This window comes from Gopherus evgoodei, chromosome 2 (assembly GCF_007399415.2).
Source record: "Gopherus evgoodei ecotype Sinaloan lineage chromosome 2, rGopEvg1_v1.p, whole genome shotgun sequence".
Lineage (NCBI taxonomy): Eukaryota > Metazoa > Chordata > Testudines > Testudinidae > Gopherus > Gopherus evgoodei.
In genome coordinates, this window is record NC_044323.1 from 55,327,900 (window position 1) to 55,351,556 (window position 23,657).

Genomic DNA, 23,657 nt, shown 5'->3' on the forward strand with positions numbered 1-23,657 from the left:
ATGGGATGTTTCCAACCTCTTCTTCCATATGGTCGCCTACGTTAGGTAATGCACACAGCCTACAGTGCAACCAGCTTTCCCAAAAACATCTGGGTCCCATTCCTGTTCAGTTAGCTATATTGTTACCTCCCACAAACCCAAATGATTCATAGGACAACATCTCTTTGCTTAAGGATCAAATTAGGACATTTCATTGATAATTTTATCAGGGGCCCTAACTGGAGTTATGGGAAAGTGGAACACATTCAAAAAGATATTTCTCCACACACATTTCTCTCACCCTCCTCCCCCCACACAGACTACTTGTAGTTGATAAAGTTCAGATTTCAGACAAGATTATAATAACTGCATTTGAAAACAAAATAGAACAAGTCCCTCTCTTGTGAGGACTGAATTTCCAGTTGATTTCATCTGTCTCCTTTGTTGTTTAATTTTAGAGGATTTTCTCCCTCCAAAAAAATGTGTTCACTGACAAGAAAATAACAACAGACATTTATCTCTGGAAGCTGAAATCAAAACCAATACATTCTGAGGATAAGGAATTCAGATCAAACTGTAGCAAAATTCTTTAGGAATGCTAAAGAATCTAAGACAGAATCTAAAACAGAATGGAAACTTATTTGAAACAAGCACAGTTTAGACACAAGCACTTCTCCAAGGATGGATTCAGAGACTAGACAAAGCTGACAAATGCCAACTGGGCCACCTCTGTGCTGGGCCCTTCCAGGTCCAGCAATTTACCAAAGCATTATGCTTTGCTGAATCAGGGCACTGGTGTATATATTTCCAACTGTGCCCTAGCCTGCTGTCTCCCACCTCTCCGGGGACAGGAGGTCCTCAGTCCTTCCACTCGTCTCAGTGGCCAACTGCTGTCTCTAGTCTAGCCCTTGGCTTCAGGGGCAAACTGCAGTCTGGACTTAGGCCACTCTCCTCACTGGCAAGTAGGGGTAAAGTGGCAGGGTGAGTGTGTGTTGGGGGGGAGATGGACCAGGCCCACACACTACTCTGGGTCCAAGTCCAGGGACCCTATAGCTGGCAGCCACTTACTGCCCCTCCTCCTATTCCCACTGCCTATTTTCCTTGGGCCACTTCCCTCACAGTCCTAGCACCTTCCCTGTCTGGCCATTGCCAGCTAAGAGCTCCCCTACTGGTCCGCTACCCTGCCCAGTACTGCAGTATCTCCGGTGCTCCTTGGCAGACAGTTCTTCTCCTTTGCCCTCCAGGAAAAGACTGCTCCTTTCTCTGCTGAGCAGTCCTTTATATATCGGCTGCTCTAGCAAGTCTTCTCCTGACTGGCTCTCCCAATAAACTCTTTCCTGATTGGCTGGGTTCTGCACAGCCTCTCCAAGGCTGCCTCAATCCTTCTCCTGCCAGTGTGGGGTAGCCATCCCACGACAAACATGGTTTGTTTTTGTCTAGTGTACTATGAATATTAGTTACAAACCAAACAGCGGAAGTGTGACACATTTTAAAGTAATAAACTGACAAAATGCTCCTTCTTTTCTCAGAATTATAACAAGAGACAAAGGAAGACACACACAGAGAGAATGTGCATCGTGGGGAGAATTTAATCACAATCATATTATTAAACAATGAGACAGTAGCTTGCATATGGATGTCTCCTACATAACATAATATTAGTACTTACTTCCATTATTTCATATAAGCCAACATGATTAGGAAGACAGATATGTTACAGTACAAAATTAAGAACTTGTCTCACGACACTTCCACCTCTTTAGTAGATTTATAATATTCATCTGCACTAGCATAATGACAAAAATCATAGAGAGATGTCCCCCCCATTCTATGCAAAAAATATCAGAGCAGCGTAAAGGGGCTCTCAAAACCACATAAGAATGGCCATACTGGGTCAGACCAAAGGTCCACTCAGCCCAGTATCCTGTCTACCGACAATGGCCAATGCTAGGTGCCCCAGAGGGAGTGAACCTAACAGGTAATGATCAAGTGATCTCTCTCTCCTGCCATCCATCTCCACCCTCTGACAAACAGAGGCTAGGGACACCATTCCTTACCCATCCTGGCTAATAGCCATTAATGGACTTAACCTCCATGAATTTATCTGGTTCTCTTTTAAACCCTGTTATAACCCTAGCCTTCACAACCTCCTCAGGCAAGGAGTTCCACAAGTTGACTGTGCACTGTGTGAAGAAGAACTTCCTTTTATTTGTTTTAAACCTGCTGCCCATTAATTTCATTTGCTGGCCCCTGGTTCTTATATTATGGAAACAAGTAAATAACTTTTCCTTGTTCACTTTCTACACACCACTCATGATTTTATATACCTCTATCATATCCCCCCTTAGCATCCTCTTTTCCAAGCTGAAAAGTCCTAGCCTCTTTAATCTCTCCTCATATGGGACCCGTTCCAAATCCCTAATCATTTTAGTTGCTCTTCTCTGAACCTTTTCTAATGCCATTATATCTTTTCTGAGATGAGGAGACCACATCTGTATGCAGTATTCAAGATCTGGGTGTACCATGGATTTATATAAGGGCAGTAAGATATTCTCCATCTTATTCTCTATTCCTTTTTTAATGATTCCTAACATCCTGTTTGCTTTTTTGACTGCCACTGCTCACTGCGTGGATGTCTTCAGAGAACTATCCATGATGACTCCAAGATCTCTTTCCTGATTAGTTGCAGCTAAATTAGCCCCCATCATATTGTATGTATAGTTGGGGTTATTTTTTGCCAATGTGCATTACTTTACATTTATCCATGTTAAATTTCATTTGCCATTTTGTTGCCCGATCATGTAGTTTTGTGAGATCTTTTTGAAGTTCTTCACAGTCTGCTTTGGTCTTAACTATCTTGAGCAGTTTAGTATCATCGGCAAACTTTGCCACCTCACTGTTTACCCCTTTCTCTAGATCATTTATGAATAAAAGTTGAATAGGATTGGTCCTAGGACTGACCCTTGGGGAATACCACAAGTTACCCCTCTCCATTCTGAAAATTTACAATTTATTCCTACCCTTTGTTCCCTGTCTTTTAACCAGTTCTCAATCCATGAAAGGATCTTCCCTCTTATCCATGACAACTTAATTTACGAAAGAGCCTTTGGTGAGGGACTTTGTCAAAGGCTTTCTGGAAATCTAAGTACACTATGTCCACTGAATCCCCCTTGTCCACATGTTTATTGACCCCTTCAAAGAACTCTAACAGATTAGTAAGACACGATTTCCCTTTACAGAAACCATGCTGACCTTTGCCCAACAATTTATGTTTTTCTATGTGTCTGACAATTTTATTCTTTGCTATTGTTTCAATTAATTTGCCCTGTACTGACGTTAGACTTACTGGTCTGTTAATTGCTGGGATCACCTCTAGAGCCCTTTTAAAATATTGGTGTTACATTAGCTATCTTCCAGTCATTGGGTACAGAAGCTGATTTAAAGGATAGTTTACAAACCATAGCTAGTAGTTCCACAATTTCACATTTGAGTTCTTTCAGAACTCTTGGATAAATGCCATCTGGTCCTGGTGACTTGTTACTGTTAAATTTATCAATTAATTCCAAAACCTCCTAGTGACACTTGAATCTGTGACAATTTCTTAGATTTGTCACCTACAAAGGACGGCTCAGGTTTGAGAACCTCCCTATCATCTTCAGCTGTGAAGATTGAAGCAAAGAATGTAGATGTTCAGCCTCTGGCTGCAGCGAGAGGTGGATCTTCCCACCTTGCGGGGTCCTAAAGCCCATGCTCCAACCCAAGCCTGAACTTCTACACTGCAGTTGAACAGCCCATAGCCCAACCCACAAGCTCGAGTCAGCTGGCACAGGCCAGCCACACGTTTTTAACTACAGAGCAGACATGCCCCAAGAGGCACAGGATAGACTGTCAACCACTATGTTTTGGATGTTATTATTTATCAGATTCTCTATGGCATGTTTACAAAAAACATGTTTTGAAAAAAGATTAGATACTCAGACTCAGACTCTGTAAATTCAGTCTGTAACCTTAACTTTGGTCTTACTACTGCTAGACCTTAATAGACCTAGTCAATAGTTTTGAAATTTCAACAGATTTTTTTGGTGACAATCTTTCTCATTATTTTTGACCCTCGCTATTTAGGTATACCATGGTAGCAACCAATGGGACAAAACAGGATCAACAGCACTAGAAAATACACTAATTGGAGATAAAATCCAAATCTGTTTAATTATGTAGACAGTTACCTCAAAGTCATGTGCAAATGTGCTAACTGTACATGCAAACAGCCAGTTAAAATGTCAACTGGTGATTTGCATATGCAATTACTAAGCCCAAGACAGTTATACATATGCATATTTCTGAAAATCTGGTTTTATAACTTGAACACATATACACATTGTCATAAACAGATAGCTAAGGGTTAATGTCTCTTTCACCTGGAGCACCTGACCAGAGGACCAATCAGGAAACCGGATTTTTTCAACTTTGGGTGGAGGGAATTGTGTGTCTGGGGTCTTTGTTTTCTGGCTGCCTGCTTTCTCTGAGCTTTGGAGAAGTAGTTCTACTTTCTAGTCTTCTGTTTCTAAGTGTAAGGACAAAGAGATCAGATAGTAAGTTATATGGTTTCTTTTCTTTGGTATTTGCATGAATATAAGTGCCGGAGTGCTTTGATTTGTATTCTTTTTGAATAAGGCTGTTTATTCATATTTCTTTTAAGCAATTGACTCTGTATTGTATCATCTTAATACAGAGAGACCATTTGTATTTTTTCTTTCTTTTTTCTCCATTTGTCGCCTGTGTTCAGCTTCTTTGAATTGCTCTTCGGCCTTAATTTTTGCCTTAGAAGTCATGATTCCTGTTTTCTTGTGTTGGGGTGCCCTCCGGTGTTTATCCTCTGAACTGCAGGTTCTCTGTTGCCTCCTGAAGTCTGCCTAGCAACAGTGCCTTTAGCTAATCTTCAATGTCAAGTAAACCTGAAAAACCACTTTATTTGCATTTATATAGTGCTGGTATGACTCTCAATGGGAGTGCTACTGTGTGACAAAAGACCCTTAACAGTCTGGTAAATGGCTTCTTGCTTAACATGCAAGCCACAAACTGCCAGAGAGAGCAGAAAAAAAAATTCTCTCTGGTTCCCTTTTAAAACCAACTGTTCCTCTCTGCTAAAAAGCCCTTAGCAGAGAAAAGAAAAATATAATATTCCTACTGGCTTCTGGATTCTGTCTATATCCCACCCGCTGCTACACCATATCATAACCTTAGTCCCAGATTTGGACCTTAGCGTCCAAAATATGGGGGTTAGCATGAAAACCTCCAAGCTTAGTCACCAGCTTGGACCTGGTACCTGCTGCCACCACCCAAAAATTTAAAGTGTTTTGGGGCACTCTGGTCCCACTGAAAAACCTTCCCTGGGGACTCCAAGACCCAAATCCCTTGAGTCTCACAACAGAGGGAAATAATCCTTTTTCCCTCCCCCCCTCCAGGTGCTCCTGGAGAGATACACAGACACAAGCTCTGTGAATCCAAACAGAGTGACTCCCCCTCTCCGTTCCCGGTCCTGGAACAAAAAGGACTTTCCTATTCCCCCAGAGGGAATGCAAAATCAGGCTAGCCAATTCAACACACACCGATCTCCCCTGATTTCTTCCTCCCACCAATTCCCTGGTGAGTACAGACTCAATTTCCCTGAAGTAAAGAAAAACTCCAACAGGTCTTAAAAGAAAGCTTTATATAAAAAAGAAAGAAAAAATACAAATGGTCTCTCTGTATTAAGATGATACAATACAGAGTCAATTGCTTAAAAGAAATATGAATAAACAGCCTTATTCAAAAAGAATACAAATCAAAGCACTCCAGCACTTATATTCATGCAAATACCAAAGAAAAGAAACCATATAACTTACTATCTGATCTCTTTGTCCTTACACTTAGAAACAGAAGACTAGAAAGTAGAACTACTTCTCCAAAGCTCAGAGAAAGCAGGCAGCCAGAAAACAAAGACCCAGACACACAATTCCCTCCACCCAAAGTTGAAAAAATCCGGTTTCCTGATTGGTCCTCTGGTCAGGTGCTCCAGGTGAAAGAGACATTAACCCTTAGCTATCTGTTTATGACACACATGTTCTATGAAAAAATGCCTCCATCAAATTAATTAAAAATTTCAACACTAAGGGCTTCTCTTCACTACAGTGGTAAGTCGACCTAAAGTACATTACTCCAGCTACGTGAATAATGTAGCTTAGGTTGACTGACTGCGGTGTCTTCACTGCATTGCGTTGACGGGAGACACTCTCCCATCACGTTACCGTAATCTTCTCAGGGAGTTGGAGTACCAGGGTCGACCGGAGACCACTCTGCATCGATTGCAGCAGCATCCATCTCTCCATAATGAAGACCAGCCTGAACACTTTCAGAATGCCAGTTTTTAGTAAGGTAACTTTCTGTATCCAAATTCACTAACATTGCAAGAGTGAGTGTTGTGGGTGTTGTATACTCAGTGGTGATGTTTTGAATGATGAATAAATTAGCTGCTAGTGGTGTTAATTTGTATTGCTTTACACAACAAACCTCCCAAGATATGTTTGACAGATTGGGTCATATTTATTCCTGGTGTAACTCTAGCTGAGTTACACTGGGGATAAATTTGACCCACTGGCTTTTCATTTGAGCTTCACAGGTTTCTAATTATTGTTTACAAATATAAGCCACACCTCTTCTAAGGCTTGTTGTTATTCAAACTTTACCATAACAAAAGATACAATTTGTACTATCTATGATTACTACATCATCATAAGGAGTGAGTCAGCTTGACAATATTTAGCCTTCACTAATATCATCTTTGGGACTCAAGTGATTAGGAAAAAAAAAACCCACAGATGAAAGCCCAGATAAGGTTTTTGTAAAACAGTTGTTATTACTTTTCTTTTAAGTTGTTTCCCTCCCACACACTTACACTATCTGCTCATCAGCTGAAGAGGTGTATTCCTAATGATGAAGTGTTATTTTAAAAAGATCACAATATGCTGTATCATACACCATGTGTTCCAGAAGAGTTATTTTCAGAATGAACATAAACTGTTTCTGAGATTTTTAGTACTGCTTAAGTGGTGATCTAATCAACAGGGTTTACTACAATTAAATTGTTAGCCATTTTTAAAAATACTGTTTGTCATATGTCAGATCAATCATTGTTCACGAATAAACCATCATTTAAACAGTTTGAATTCAGCTTGGATATTCTATTATCTCAAAAGTCATAAAAGTCTGGACACATCTCAGACCTGAATTTAGTATAGCTTTTGTATGCAAGCAAAGTATCCTGCTGAAAGACAAACTAGATTTACCAAAATATTATTTTTAAAAACTTAGTGTTAAATAAATGCCATTTCTATTAGTTAAAATTCAGAAGTAAATAAATGACAATAGTAATTCTAGCGATCATTACCAAGTTCCAATACTTCAGAAAACTGACATAGTTATTATCTAAATTCAGCATGGATTACCATGCGAGTCCTAGAACGGAGTATATTATTCACTCTGTTGCACTGTGAAGCCCCTCAATGAGCAGGTCTTTTTATGAGTGTGGTATGATAGTGCTCAATTACTTTAAAATCCAAGCGGATATCAAGCCTTCTGAATCAGTGCAGAATTTCATGCCAACTATAATGACCAGGGGACAATTTCAGGTACTAGTTGGCTCAGTTTGTCTAGCTAGGCCACATCCTTGAGCTAGAGACTTAAGTGATGGAAATCGATTGTGGTTGATCAATTTTTTATAATATCTTATATCATAACCATGTAGGAGGTAGTTCCTTTGTTCTGTATCTGCCCCACAAATCTCCACAGAATTCCAAAGAGAAAATTTAGCTGGATTGAAGCAAGGGGTGTGTGTGATGGGTGAGGGGATAATGATTCCAAAAAGGGAGTACATCTCCTCTTTCCAGTACTTCCCCTAAGCTACCTTATCCAGATCTGGGCTTGCTTTGCTTGCAGAAACGTAGAGGACAATCTGGGTTTACATGAGTTGGAGACAGGGGCGGCTCCAGGCACCAGCAATTTGGCAGCGGGTGTGCCAAAGGCACGGGACCGGCAGATCACCCGCAGAGCTGCCAACGAATCCACGTGACCGGAGGACCTCCCACAAAAACGCCACCAAAGGCTGCCTGACTGCTGTGCTTGGGGCGGCAAAAAACATAGAGCCGCCCCTGGGTGCAGGCCTAGGTAGGTCTTGCATGCAGCCCAGACAGCTGTGTGGAATTTCATGCCATCTGCCGGAAGTCTATTAGGCTTCTGAAGACTTCCAATGCTCTGTTGCCAGTTTAAGAAGCTCCTGCAGCATTCCCAACAAATGAATAGGTCCCTGGGGACCCTCATTCTTCTCCATCTCACTCTTACTTTACAACTGCCATAGTGAAAACTACTGCTTCCAGCTCTACATTCAGATTTGCTTTTTAATCAGGTCAGAATACAAATTGGATCTGATATACTTTCTCTTCAAATCTGGAAAAAAAAAAAAAAAAAAAAAAAAGGATTGAGGTTGTGTTCAGATCCAAATATGGAGAACGGACCCTAGTATCAGACAATTTTTTTGGCATTTTCAACAGGAGGGTTCATCATAACACATTAAAGTGGGGCTGACTCTCTGATCACACAGTATTTCATAGTGTAGCTTTTTTATTTTCTCAGTACTTTTTCACTTGTAAGATAATGGCATTTAATAAGCCTGTTCCTCCTCTCCCCGCCATCCTGACTACTACTTCTTTTCTCCATCTGTTTTGCTTTTTACTGTCAGCATGTTTGTACTATCACTCCTGACTGGGGGCCTCTGAATGAAATACAGAGAAAATATGGAATACAGCAGGCAGAGATAACAAAAGAACAAGTAAGGACATTTCTAAAAGTGTTTAATGTCAGAGAGGCCAGGAAAGTGGAGGAGTTATACATAACATCTAAGGTGCTATTAAAGGCAAGTATTCAGCTCACCAAAATACAATTTCTGACAGAACTGGGGAAAAGGTGAGAAGTTCAACAGAATTGGAAAAAATCTGTGACTCAGAAGAAAGTCAACCACTGATTTGATAATCAACTAGTTAGCGATTGGAGAAAAAAATATATAAGCAAATCCAATCCTCCTGAAAAGGCAAGATATAATTCCCAAACAAGAGTACACCAGAAAGAGTTTGCACAAACAAAGGCATTTTCCATGCTGTAAGAATGATTTAGCTTTGCATTTTCAGTGCTGTAATTGACTTACCCTGAGCGAAGGAAAGTGGATTATCCAGAGGCAGGAAGATTTTCAGTGAAGACAATAAGATTATTTGTATCTATACGATACTTGAAAGATCATGCAACTAAAGGAGGAATGACAGATCTATGATATTCTCTATGAGGTATATACACATCTGCAATCCTTTAAGGCCCAAATAGAGTCATGCACTTAAGCACGTGCAAATTAAGCATATGAGCATTGATTGGAATGTAGAAAGGCATTCAAAAGGAATACCAAGAAACCAAATGGAGTGAAGGAGTTTAATGTATCCTTACCCTGGGATAATGACGTTCTAGAGAAAACAATCTGATCACTTTACTGCAGCAGCATTAACAGAAACTATAGTACAATGGATTTATGTAGAAAGAGCTAACTAATTTGAAGAATTCTATTCTGGTCTTGAACAGCCTGCGCTGGTAATTGAAATGTTCCTTGCTAACCTTCTATCATTTTTTACCCTTAGAGAAAAATATTTTTTTCGAAAAGACATCATTCTTAGTTTTTCTTTAGGGCAGAGAAAGATTTAGTGATAATTTCCGTCCTTGACGCATTCTTTGAACCAAAATTTCATAACCAGTTGTTTGGCACCTTACGCACTTTGGGAACAAGGCACAAAGACGTCCATAAACCAGATGTCCACCTTTATGCTGTTCCCCTACTAGTCTTTGGGTTGCCCTGCCCATTCTGAAAAGCAATTTATGGCAGTGTCAGCACTGCTGTAAATTGGATCAATTATAAAATCACTCGCAGGGTTATCCTGCCAGTCAGGGATCACTAAGGTCCAGGGCATCCTGGCAATGGCCCCTTTTCTCTGACTACACTCCCAATATCTAGGTGGTGGAGGGGAGCATGTTGGGTATCAGCTACATCAGCCCTATGCCAGAATTCCCAAGTTAGGCTGTTCTTCAGACTGCTTTGCCCTGCTGGAGCAATATGAAGAAGCCTTAATGGGGCCAAGGATCTAGCCCCAAATCTTCAACTCCATCAATTATAGTCCATCATTATAGCCTAATTGCCTAGTGTTCTTCTCTTTTTCTGTACCTTTTTCTCTCTCAACGTGGGGATTCCCTCACTGGGTTATTGTGACTGAAACTGTGAGCATTTGAGTGGATCACTAGGAAATTCCTCCCTATAAAGAGTGAATGTGGTAATGCTGCTCACCCAACTTAAATATACCACCATAACAATATAACCCTGCAAACACTATCTAAATTCCAGCAGGATGACACACAGAAACAGAAATGTGTACTAATGGCTGGGTTAGTGGGAGCAATCAGGAGCTGGGAGAACAGAGGTAGCATGATGCTTTCTTGGAGAGGAGATCTGTGGGAAGTTCTGGAGCCTCGCTTAAGGGTGGGCTAGGGCAGAAAGGTCAGAAGGAAGCAGCTGGCAACTGGTAGGGGGATCATACATTTAACATCAAGAAAATTTTAGAGCAATGGGTTTGGGTTGGAATTGAGTCTAGTTTTGAAACTTGCTAATGGGTTTGGTCATTGAGAGGGCTGTCCTGGTATGAGGCAGAGTGGTTTATGGGAAGGGGTGAGTATACCCTTCTTCTGAACCTCAGAGCACTTTAAAGATTTTAAGGACAGGATGTATGAAAATACTAAGATAACCACTGCAGTGAGTTTTTAAGTTAGTAGAGAACAAAACATACAGAAGTTATTTGGCATCTACATGACAAAAGAGCCTTTTCCTACTGATCTGCAAAGAGGCCAAATGCGAGCACAGACTGTTCAGTTGAACTGTGTTGAAAAACAGTGTTCAAACCTGGTTGCGATAAACCACAATATAACATAATTTAATTGGTCATTGTAGATGGGGACAAACTGTGAAAAACTTATTGAAAACTGGTTTCAGAGTAGCAGCCGTGTTAGTCTGTATCTGCAAAAAGAACAGGAGTACTTGTGGCACCTACTGACCGCTATACTTACCTACATCCCTATTCCCTCCAGCTTTCATCCAGACCATACCACAGAATCCATTGTCTACAGCCAAGCTCTATGATATAATCACATTTACTCCAACCCCTCAGACAAACACCTACAAGATCTCTATCAAGCGTTCTTACAACTACAATACCCGCCTGTTAAAGTGAAGAAACAGATTGATAGAGCCAGAAGAGTACCCAGAAGTCACCTGCTACAGGACAGACCCAACAAAGAAAATTAGAGAACACCACTAGCCATCACCTTCAGCCCCCAACTAAAACCTCCTCAGCGCATCATCAGGGATTTACAACCTTTCCTGAAGGACGATCCATCACTCTCACAGATTCTGGGAGACAGGCCAGCTCTGGCTTACAGACAGCCCCTCAACCTGAAGCAAATACTCACCAGCAACCATAGACCACAAAACAAAAACACTAACCCAGGAATCTATCCTTGCAACAAAGCCCATTGCCAACTCTGTCCACCTATCTATTCAGGGGACACCATCATATGACCTAAACACATCAGCCACACTATCAGAGGCTCGTTCACCTGCACATCTACCAACGTGATATATGCCATCATGTGCCAGCAATGCCCCTCTGTCATGTACATTGGCCAAACCAGACAGTCTCTACGTAAAAAAAATAAATGGACATAAATCAGATGTCAAGAATTATAACATTCACAAACCAGTCGGAGAACACTTCAATCTTCCTGGTCACTCGATTACAGACCTAAAAGTCGCAATATTACAACAAAAAAACTTCAAAAAGAGACTCCAATGAGAGACTGCTGATTTGGAATTAATTTGCAGAATGGACACCATTAAATTAGGCTTGAATAAAGACTGGGAGTGGATGGGTCATTACACAAAGTAAAACTATTTCCCCATGTTTATTTCCCCTCCCCACACACTGTTCCTCACAACTTCTTGTCAACTGCTGCAAATGGACCATTTTGATTACCACTACAAAAAGTTTTTTTCTCTCCTGCTGCTAATAGCTCACCTTAACTGATCACTCTCATTAGAGCAGTGGTTCTCAAACTTTTTTTTACTGGTGACCCCTTTCACATAGCAAGTCTCTGAGTGCAACTCCCCCCCCAAATTAAAAACACTTTTTAATATATTTAACACTATTATAAATGCTGGAGGCAAAGCGAGGTTTAGGATGGAGGTTGACAGTTCGCGACCCCTCATGTAATAATCTTGTCACCCCCTGAGGGGTCCCGACCACCAGTTTGAGAACCCCTGCGTTAGTGTGTGTATGGTAATACCCATTGTTTCATGTTCTCTATGTATATATATCTATCTTCCTATTATATTTTCCACTGCATGCATCCGATGAATTGGGCTGTAGCCACGAAAGCTTATGCTCAAATAAATTTGTTAGTCGCTAAGGTCCCACAAGTACTCCTGTTCTTTTATTTAAAACTATGATCTAGTCTCAAATATTGTTTTATTTGAACCCATTCACATAGGCCAACCAAAACAAATCAAGTAATAAAGTAGTATTCCTGTTTCTGCAATTGTATTTTACTTCACAGCACTGTTCAACAACCAGTGAAGAGGATACCCTAGAGGTGATGCCCTCCAAAGAAAAAAACAACAGAGGTAGATACTAGGTTAACTGATGACACCCTGGACTTCTAGGGATTGCATTGATAGGAAATGCACTTGAGTAACTTTAACAAAATTAAACAAAGGGGCAGATATTTTAATAGTATTTAGGCACCTAAAGATGCACATAGGCACCTAATGGGATTTTCAAAAGTGCTTAGTCATATATGCATCTAAATACCTTCAAAAATCTGTTCCAAAGTCCTTTGTGGAGGAACTATACTAGCCTGAAATTAGATGCCGTCATTAAGTGGAAAATAGAACCTTTAGTATTTATTCAATAGCACTACTTATAATTATTATTATGCCCAAAATGAACAAATTACTGCAATATTCACTGAAAGTTAAGATTATATCCTTCAAATATATCTCCAGGAAAATTCATCCAGCAATAAAAGAAATTCTGATTCTGAAAGAAAGTACTTCCAGTATTGACAATTTGGAGTTTGACATCTCTGAAATTAAGTTCTCATGGTTACTTGAGAAATAGGAAGTGATTGGAATATGAGTAACAGAATATTTCTTGTATAATGAAAAGATGTCACTGATTTTTAATTATCTGAAAACCACATAAACAGTTTTTAAACCTTTTAAACAGTTGCATTGGTTGGTTACTACAGTGTTGGGGTTGGAATAGATCTATAGTAGACTAACATTTCACACAAGGGATGTTATACTATATTTTGCATGCATAAAATCAATGCGAGCTGCATGCATATCACTTGGTAGAATTTGACTCAGAGTTCATAAAAGAAGCCCTCCCCATAAAATACACAAAAGCAGCAGCATATTTAAATAAGTTTAAGATGTTTTCAGTCTATTATATTTTCTTCAAGGAGACATTTATTTCCTCTAAAAACATAGCAAAGGAGAACCATATTTAAATAAATGTAATATGTTATCCAGACTAGTCTATTTTCCTCCAGAAAAAGTGTAATTCATCTTTCCATGCATATATTTATGTTTCTCAAAGATTCGATCAGTAAGAGTAACTAAAATACCATTCAGATCTGAGATATCAAAAAAGAAAAATTATTCTAGCATGATATGCAGACAAAACCATTTTTTAAACTAACATTAAATGAAGAAGAAATATGATCACTTCACAGACCATACTGCCTGTAATACTGAAGATAAAAAAATGTCAATTGAATACAACCAGTGGCTTTTTGATGTGCCATGTTCAAGTGAATAGTAAGAATATGAATCAGGAGTGTACTGCCCATTCCATTATCCAAAGTAAAATGCAAAACTTCCATTTAACACCCTCTTCTGCCCAGTCACCCACACAACATTTTTTTCTATAGCTTTTTTCTCTGCAGCTAACCACAACTAGAAAGCTGAGTATATTATTTTGGCCTTTCTGGTTTTCATGCTCCTTTTTTTATCCGACCATTATAATGTTACTATCTTAACTTTCATTTTTCTCTGCTCCTGTCACTTCTGAACCTTGTGAGAGCTAGAAATGGAATAAAGGCTCGCTAATGAGATTTATATCACAACACGTTCTCCAAAAACTTAGGCTGCTCCCTCTGTTGTAGAATCAATGATGTCTCATTGTCCTTTGTCTCACACCTGGCAGTGCTGAGTGTTTGTCATATCATCACTACTCTGACAGTAATAAAATATTTTTGTACTATGGGGGAGGGGAGGTATTTTTAGCAGCTATAAACAGATTTCCTAAGGCTCAGAGGTTTAGTCTGGTTGTTTATGGAACTCTGAATCTACAGAGGTCCTACCCATTCATCAAGCCTACTAGATGTAACCTTCCAAACTGAACTACCTTTCCAAGGCAGTCATTGCCTATTTCTCATCCATCATCACCTGTTCCCCTCAGGATTTTGGACACCCACTTCCCAGTGATTCTGGCCTTTGGATCTCCTCTTCCTTTAAAGAGAATATGTGGCATCCAGAACCTCCACTTTGAAGGCATGTTAACTCTCTGGTGGGATTTTAAATTGGAGAGTCTAGTAGAGGCACAGTTGGGCACAACTCCTCTTCTTCAAAGCTTCAGATTGAGGTCAAGGGGAAGGTGTTTCCCTAAAGGAGTAAGAAACTGAGCTGAAGCAGTGAGTTTGGGAGAGGCATTTTACTGCCCAGCAAGACAAAGATCGGAGACCTCAGGGAAAGCACTCTTTAACAGAATCAATCTGAACCCCACGTTTCTTCTAGATCTTTCATTTACATGTCTAAGATTTATGGATTAAAAGAAAAGTCAACCAAAAAGCAACACGTGATCTACACTTCTCCATCTTACCATTGGAACCATGCTAGCAAGCAACTATATTCAAGTAGGACAGTTGCTATCATAGTTCTAGTATGGCTTCCCTCGTCAATGTTGGCAGGAATTATGGGACCTTCAAAAATGATAGCTGATGTCACAGCGCAGCACTGGGGAGACATGGATTTTGTGGTCATGCCTGCAAAAATTGTACCAGGTGGATAATGCTGTGTTTGTTTTAGACAACAATAAAATGGATTGTAACATATTGGGCTATTCTGTGATTTGAACAGAACAATATTCTTGCATGCATCAGAACAGCTGTTAAATGCAGAAGTCCTTGTAATAATTGTAAAGAAAAACTATGGATAAAGGAATGCAAACCAGAGAGGTCACTGATGAAATTGAGTATACCTGCTATTTACCATTTGTGAAGGAATATATTCCCATCACATATTGATTTTAAATGCTTGCTTTACAGACATCTTTCTAGTACCCAGTGGATTAGGAATTAAGATGATTTTATGTAGAATCTCAGTATCTTGACAAAGGTATGGAACCTCAAGCAGTACCAACAGCACTTCAGTTGTTTGGAAACAGTTTGATAGACTAAATGATATATTAGAAAGAAACATGCTCCTGCAGTGATGAAACATGGAATGGTTTTGTTAAATAGGTATTTTTCTACTGTAAAAGCTTAATTTCATTCCAAAATAAGGGCCCATTTATGAACTCAGTTATATGGTCACAGACTCATTTCCTGTCTTTATATTTCCAGTTTGTGTTCAAAGTTATTCCCTTCTGTAATTTGCCTTTTAAAGGAGAATTCTGCTATTGAAACTGTGGGGGCAGAAAAATCACATTTCCTTCAATGCACTTGTGAATTTCATGAAATGTGAAAAGCAGCTTTTAGCTACAGAAAACCAGTGTTGCTCAGAGGAAACTGAATGGAGGGGCAGCTGGAGGTGAAAACCTTGCTTATGCATGTAATATAGAGTGCTCATTGACAATGGGGAGAGCCTAGAGTAGGTGGGAGGTTGTGTTGGTGTCAAGGGGAAAACCTTAGAGAATTAGCTGAAAACATTTGTAATCAGTTGGCAAAGGTCATCTGAGTTAGATTTATTTCTCATTATTGTGCTTTTAAAAAAGTGATTTAAAAGTTTCCACCACCCCAACTCCAATGTTCTTGGCTGAGAGAAAAATGTTTTCATTTTGAAGATGGAGAAATTCATCTAATCACAAAAAAACAAATAAAGCAAAAATATGGATGATAATTCAGAGAAAAGAAACTTATTCCAATGAGTCAAATCTGAAACTATTGTACAGTAGTTTCCTCTCTAAGCCCTTGATCCTATGCTCATTGAAGTCAATGACAAAATTCCCATTGACTTCAGTCATGCAGGATCAGAGGCAAAACAATGGCATCAGACTTCTCCACTATCTACCCTCATGCATTTGGTGAACTGTACTATATGGAACATTATAAGTAGCAAGATCTATTGAGCTAGTTTTCCTTTCATTTTGAATAGGAGAACTGAGTCCTGATGCACAGAACCTACCTCCTGATAGGTTTGAGGTCTTTCATAGATTTTGGGGGATTTTTTTTCTGGGTACCCTAAGCCTTCCCATCAGTGATTCCCACCCTTCTCTATATTGTCACTGTGTTAGAGTTTTCTCTTCCATTTCTCCACTGTCTTTGCACGACAGAGACTACTGCATAAAATATAGTGACAACTCTCAATTCACAGAAATATTGACAAACCCCTCACATCTTGTATTGCATATAAAGATCCACATTCATGACCATTCTGGCATCAAAGAGACATAGATAAAACAAAATAATATACAACTGGGATATTAAAGACTATTGCAAGTTTTCTTATCTGACCCTGAAAGTAATGATATTTCTGTTAAGTATTTTTGGTAGTTAACAAAAGATTGCCTTCCATTTTGATGTAATCAATTTATTTATTTATTGGTTAACTCAAGGGTTTTCAAACTTTTTTCCAAGGGTGGACTACAGCTTTCCGGAAAGACTGCATGTCTGAGGGGATGGTCCACATAATATCACAGTGGCAACTAGTGAAATTGCATAATAGAAAAGTAATATTTGAAAAGTTTTGAATTTATTTCAAGTGCGTTATCATTGCTGAAGGACCTGAAATGAAGCATTAATTGAGGCTTGTCTGTGCCTTATGTTTCAATGTATGTATGAGCCTTCTTAGATAGATGGCATTCTATCCCATAGCTATTTATTTCTTTATTTGCCCACTTTTTGATCAGACATGTTTGGAAATAGTCAAAGATTTGAGCCTCATTTTTGACTACTGCATTGACATGGAAAGCTTGACTTCGTTTTTTTTTTTTTTTGTGCAGGTTGTCCTCTTATTTAAAACCTGCCCTCATGCTTTTGAGGACTGATAACTTTATTCCTTCTTAAAGGATTCCAAGGGCTGGATTGTGAGCTCATCTAACATGAGCATGACATATTAAATAGCTCAAGAACTTCTGTGCTCAGCACACACAGGTGAGCATATTCCCCAACACAATGTCTGACACACTGTAAAATTAAGATGACATCTACAGAACTTCAAGAAATGTGTAAATAGTAACTAAGTTCCCCAAATTTCAAATTTAAAACTAGAATCTAACTGTATTATCTTGATAAATCAGTTTATGTATAAATATGCATGGCAAATGTTTTTCTGTTAAGAGAACCAGAGTTATTCATTGACTATATGCTTGTTGACTAGACATCGTATTTGAAAACTTGGACGAAGCTGGTTAAATGACAAACTTCGCTCACAAATAATAATTCAATGAAAACATTTCAAAATATGTGGTGAATGTTATTTATAAAATAATTTGACCACTTCTACTTTTGACGGATTATACTTGTGTTATTAATGCCTGTGTATGTCTGCAGATTTGGTGACTCACTTTTTCCACCCAGAATCAGTTTTCAGGTGTCTAGAAAATTGATGAGGTGAAATAAAGGCCTTGTAAGCATAAACATTTTGGAAATTTTCAAGTTTGTTTTATTAATTAAGATGAAATGCTCAAGAGAGTTGGGAACGTCCACATTAGAGCCAACTCCATGCATTTGTTTGGCTGAATACACCCAGAGGGGTATGGCTATGGCCGGGGAACTAGTGCACAATGCATTTAATTATGTGGAAATGACGCTAAGTGAAAATGCTCCTTGACTCTAACCTTAGGGGAAAAAACCTACGCACACAAGAAAATATAAAAAGTATATAAAAATGTTCAAAATAGGGCCAAAAGTGTCAGGTAATATAGCACCAACACACTTAGCAGATTTCTGACTACCAGTGTTTTGGACTAACTCCCAGCTTCAGAAGTTGGATCAAACCAATCTCTACTTTGCCAAAGCTGCTGGAAGCTGTAAAAATGAAATTCTGAGGTACAGTACAAAAATCAATGAATATTTCTTGTCTTATACATTTTTTCAGAGCATATAATTTTGGAAATGAAATGCAGTGGATCTTTGCTTGATTTGGACAATGCAACAACAAAACAAAGTTACTGAATTAGTGGAAACTGAGGATAAGATGATTACTCACCTTCTTGTAACTGTTGTTCTTCAAGATCTGCTGTTCATGGCCATTCCAATCAGGTGTGCATTCGCCACGTGCAGTCGTTGAAAATTTTCCCCTCAGCAGCTCCCGTTGGGTCAGCTAGGAAGCTCCCTGGAGTGGTGCCTTCATGGCACTCACTCAACATGTGACCCTGCCAACCTGACCCCACTTCAGTTCCTTCTTGCTGACTTCTCTGAAAGAGGGGAAGTAGGGTGGATATTGGAATGGACGTGAACAACACATCTCGAAGAACAACCGTTACAAGAAGGTGAGTAACCATATTTTATTCTTTGAGTGATTGTTCACATCGATTGCAATCAGGTTACTCCGAAGCTCTCCCATGGGGGTGGGGTTGGAATTAAGGAATCACTGACAGAAGCATCGCTCTGCCAAAAGCTGTGTTGTCTCTAGCATGCTGGATGATGGCATACTAGTGGCAAATGTATGCACTGAGGACTAAGCCACCACTCTGCAGATCTCCTGGATGGGCACCTGGGCGAGGAAAGTGGTGGATGAGGCTTGAGTTCTTATCGAGTGGGCTGGGACCTTGGCGAGGTCGTAACATGAACGGATGCAGTCCATAATACAGGAAGAAATGCATTGTGAGGAGACCGGAAGCCCCTTCATCTGGTTTGCCACTATTACAAACAGCTGGGCAGGAAGTCTGGGTGTGGCCTGAGCTGTACCTTGTCCTTGTGGAAGACTGTGGGGGGGGGGCGGGGTCAGAAGTTAGTGTTTTTAACTCGGACACTCTCCTGGGTGATGTGATGGCAACCAGAAAGGCCACCTTCCATGAGAGATACAGAAGGGAACATGTAGCCAGTGGCTTGAACTGGGCTCCCATTAGTCTAGCTAGGATTACGTTGAGGTCCCAGGGCGGTACCGGTGGGCAGGACTGTGGATATAGCCACGTTCCTTCCTTGTCCTGGGCCTGATAGCCTGCAAATCTTACACGCTCAGACTGATGTGCCTCCTGTAGACAACTCAGGCACGAGTTGTCACTACTGGGCATAGGCTTCTTGCATACACCGCAACATTTAAATCCTAGGGCTTGAGGCATGCCCCGAAGCCCAAGGTGGGGAAGGCAGAAATGACCCACTCACCAAGTTTATCCTAACTATAGATAACAATAAACTAACTACAAAATAAAAAAACCTGGATAGGACTAAGTAATAGGCTATGGCAGTGTTTCCCAAACTTCGGACGCCGCTTGTGTAGGGAAGGCCCCAGTATGTCCCTCGGCCCGTGCCACTTCCAGCAGCTCCCATAGGCCTGGAGCAGCGAACCGCGGCCAGTGGGAGCCGCGATCAGCCGAACCTGAGGACGCGGCAGGTAAACAAACCGGCCTGCCAGGGGCTTCTCCTGCACAGGCGGTGCCCCAAGTTTGGGAAACACTAGGCTAAGGGAACACTTGCAAGCAAGTGAAACACAGTTCCAATGCCGTCATGGACGGTAAGAAGGAACTGAAGCAGGGTTGGGTCGGCTGGGTCCTACACTGAGCGCCTTGAGGGCACCACTCCACACCTGACCCGATGGGAGCTGCTGAGGGAAAAAGTTTCCGATGACCATGCACAGGGCACGGGCACATCTGATTGGAATCGATGCGAACAATCACGTAAAGAAGAACAGGCTCTTTCAGGGTTACAAAGTGATACAAGTGTGAGGACAGTGTGATGATGTCTCTGTTGATTCTCTAGGTATCTGCATTTCATTTCTTCACACTCAAAAGTCGCACACAGTTGTTCAATTTACAGATGTGCACAATCTCCTGCACTACTTACATTTTTATTAAACTGATCTATTTGCCAACTTACCCATGCACCACCTATTATTTAACAAACCTATAATAGCCCCAAACAATTTTGGTTTAAGATAATGCATTTTATTCCAAGATGGCAGATTTTCAGAATTAAACATGGGTGAATGTGATTTGTGAGACTTTGTCTCTGGTATGGTTACAGAGAAATTATGGATATGTGCACTGTGAAGAACAGGGAAAAGATGAGCAACCTGTGCTCTACAGCAGTGTAATGCAGGAATTAATGTAATGCCGCCAGGGGCCCAAGGGGTATGCACATGGAGTGCCTCTTGCTACAGATACTGGGCAACAGAACTGGGGCCATGAACCTGCCCCCTCAGACATACTATTCAATATTGCTGCAGACAATGCTACTACCTACCCTGTCCTTGTAACCAATGCAGAGGTAAGCATAACTTGGCACTTAGGAAATAACATCTTGCATGATATTCTGCAGGTGTACATTTGAACATTATGTATAACAAGCTGCTGTCTGGGACCTCTTATCAGGATACAGCATGCTCATCTGTGCTGAATTTATGGCTCTTCCCTCTCAGAAAAGTGGCTTAATTTAAAAGCGACAGATTGTCATAAGAATTTCCGAAACTCTAATTTCACATACACAAAAAACCTCACAGACAACAGAAAAATGAGTGTGTCTGTCGGCATATGCAGTTTTGAGTACTCACATCCTATACACTGTTTCAGAGGCTCTTTTGAATGTTTATCTCAGAGTATTGAAATAGTTCACTTGCATATGCCTGTTCTCAGGCTTCTGTGCAAGTGGCTTGCTGTTTGGTTTGGATCAAAGTATAGCAATTCTGCTGTACTTTTTATTGCCCAGCATCAGACTCACTCAGCTTCCTTTTTGCAACCACGAGGGCTAGAAACCTTGTTTTTTTAAACAAAAGCTTAGATTCTCACATAACAACATGACTCCAGGGACTGGGTTTTAAGGAAAAACAAAAAAAATATTGTGAGACTTGCAATAAAGTCATGAGAGTTGGCAGCACTGATATATCCAACACAATGTTAAAATCGGTGAATCAGAATCCTATCTCAGTTACACCAATCTAAATTTAAATAACTCAATCAAAGTTAATGGAGTTATTCTGAATATGCACCATTGAAAATGAGAACAGGCTCTGGCCCTGTTACAGGAGACTGAGAGAATGCTGTGTGTCGGAAGTGGAATCTTTGGCATTTGAAAAATAGTGTTTTCAAAGCAGAAATGCTAATTTTAGCTGGTCAGACCTGAGTATCTATTGAGTATGAAATTACACTGAAAGAAAGTGACAATGCTCAAATTTAACTCCAATGTAACAACAAAACATGGCTTCAGGACAAGTCATGAAAATGCTAAGATATGAGAGAGGCTCATGCAAAAGCCACAGAGATATGCTTTCAAAAGGAATTCACCTGTAACAGATCAGCATGCTGCATACATACGGTATAGTCATCACATACACAGCATCTGAACCTGCCTGTTTCTACAACAAAATCTATTACTTGAGTTAAAGGAGACTGTCCATTAGCTATAACACTATGTAATGTTAAAAAATCAGTCATGAAAAGGAACATTAGTAATAGATTCAGAGTCTAAGGTCAGAAGGAACCATTGTATCATCTAGTCTACTTCCTGTCCATAATAGGACCTTAAAATTCACCCAGTTACCGCTGCACTGAGGCCAACAACTTGGGTTTGACTAAAGCATATCTGAACAAAACAGAAGCAGGCTCCTAAGCAAGCTGCAAGTGCCCTATCACATAAGTGTACCTTTCATCCACTGTAGGGGTGGACTAGGATGAGAAATACATCATTCTCATCTCTACTTCCCTGAGGGAAAGTCATAGGTTTGCAGTTATGCTCTTCTTCTAAAAGCTTGACCAGCGAATTCATTAATGTGACATCAAGTACATATTAACAATTATTTTTTAAAATAATCCTGAGAATTACAATAGTGGAAATATTTGTAACAATGTTTTTGCATAATTGAAAAAATGGCTCATTTTTTGGATAATGGAAAATTGTGATGGATACAATTATTCCTCCCTCCAGAAATGATTTAGCTTAAGTATCACTTTATTGGGCAAATATAGCTTTTATATTAAAGCAATGCAACATTTAAAAATGAATAGCCATTTAATTTTAAAAGTTGTAAATAAAACGATGTAGGGGAGTGACAAATGACATGAAACATCAAAAGAAATATATCCTGTGAAATGCCACAGAACCAAACCAAAACATTCTGCAATTCACACAATTCTATTAAAAACAGAAGAGAATATTTTCACAATGGATCTTTCAAGATTTTGCAAACATCAGGTGTAATGATGTTTAAGTGAAATGTTTGGATTAGTGTCAAAACAGTGAAAGTAATTAGTAGGGCTAGTTTTGCAAACATGTCTTTGGTTATTTTGCAAGTTTACAGGAAAGATGAAGTACCAACTAGCAACCTCTCTGCACAAGGAGTGGTGAGCATCTGGGGTTGTTTCCTCTTTATGAAAAAGTCACATCCCACCCAGAGAGAAGAGATGACCCCCATAAAGAATGCAAGTGATCTTGCTTGACCTGTGACGCAAGCATGGTGCTGACCTCTGCTGTTTAACCGTTGTGTGTGTTTCTTGTTAGAAAGAGTGAGCAAGTGGTGCACTGCCATAAAGGAATGTGAAGGATATGAATGGTGCTGGAAGTCAGAAGAATGAAATATAGCTTTTGTAAGTGAATGTCTGATGAGTGACAGGGTGTTTGGCTGGCTATGTGGAAGAGGTTTAGGAAAGGAGGAAGAAGGGTAAATGGAGGTGAAAACAAAATAAAACAAAACCTGAAGCTTTTCTTAATCAGTTTCCTTATTTCTACTGTAGGAACTAAGTAACTAAGAGTAACCTTTTTCTTCTCACACAAAAATTTCTTTCTTCAGTAAACAAATTAGAAGAGCTAATGGAAATATAGTAGATTATCCTATTTTTGTCCCAGATAGCAATGTGACTACCAAAGTGCTCACTTACACCTTCTTTTCCATGATTGAGAAGTTTTAAGAATGACCATTGGCTTGTACTTCTCTGTGAGAACATTCAGTCTGATGTTAAACACCAACATTCTGAATCTCTTAGAATAATGAATTCTACCATATATATTAGCATGTATGCATGAGAGCATGATTAACCGTCCTTCCCCAGTAGCCATCTATTCCATCTGACCTTTGGCTGCTTCAGTTTTTCCAAAGATACCTGTTTAAAAAATCCAAACCAACCTAC

At 39.9% G+C, this 23,657-nt stretch overlaps 1 protein-coding gene across 2 annotated transcripts in view; it reads right to left on the reverse strand.

The window, feature by feature from the left end:
* Positions 1-23,657, reverse strand: part of AGMO (alkylglycerol monooxygenase) — a 278,867-nt gene that overhangs the window by 28,180 nt on the left and 227,030 nt on the right. Inside the window, exon 13 of one of the 2 annotated variants that reach the window (XM_030550695.1) lies at positions 8,368-8,460. The exons of the other annotated variant lie outside the window; for it this stretch is intronic. Coding sequence (XP_030406555.1) covers positions 8,455-8,460 — 6 coding nt within the window. The 3' untranslated portion in view covers positions 8,368-8,454. Of the gene's footprint in view, positions 1-8,367; positions 8,461-23,657 lie in introns of those variants that run through there. 2 annotated transcript variants of the gene reach the window in all.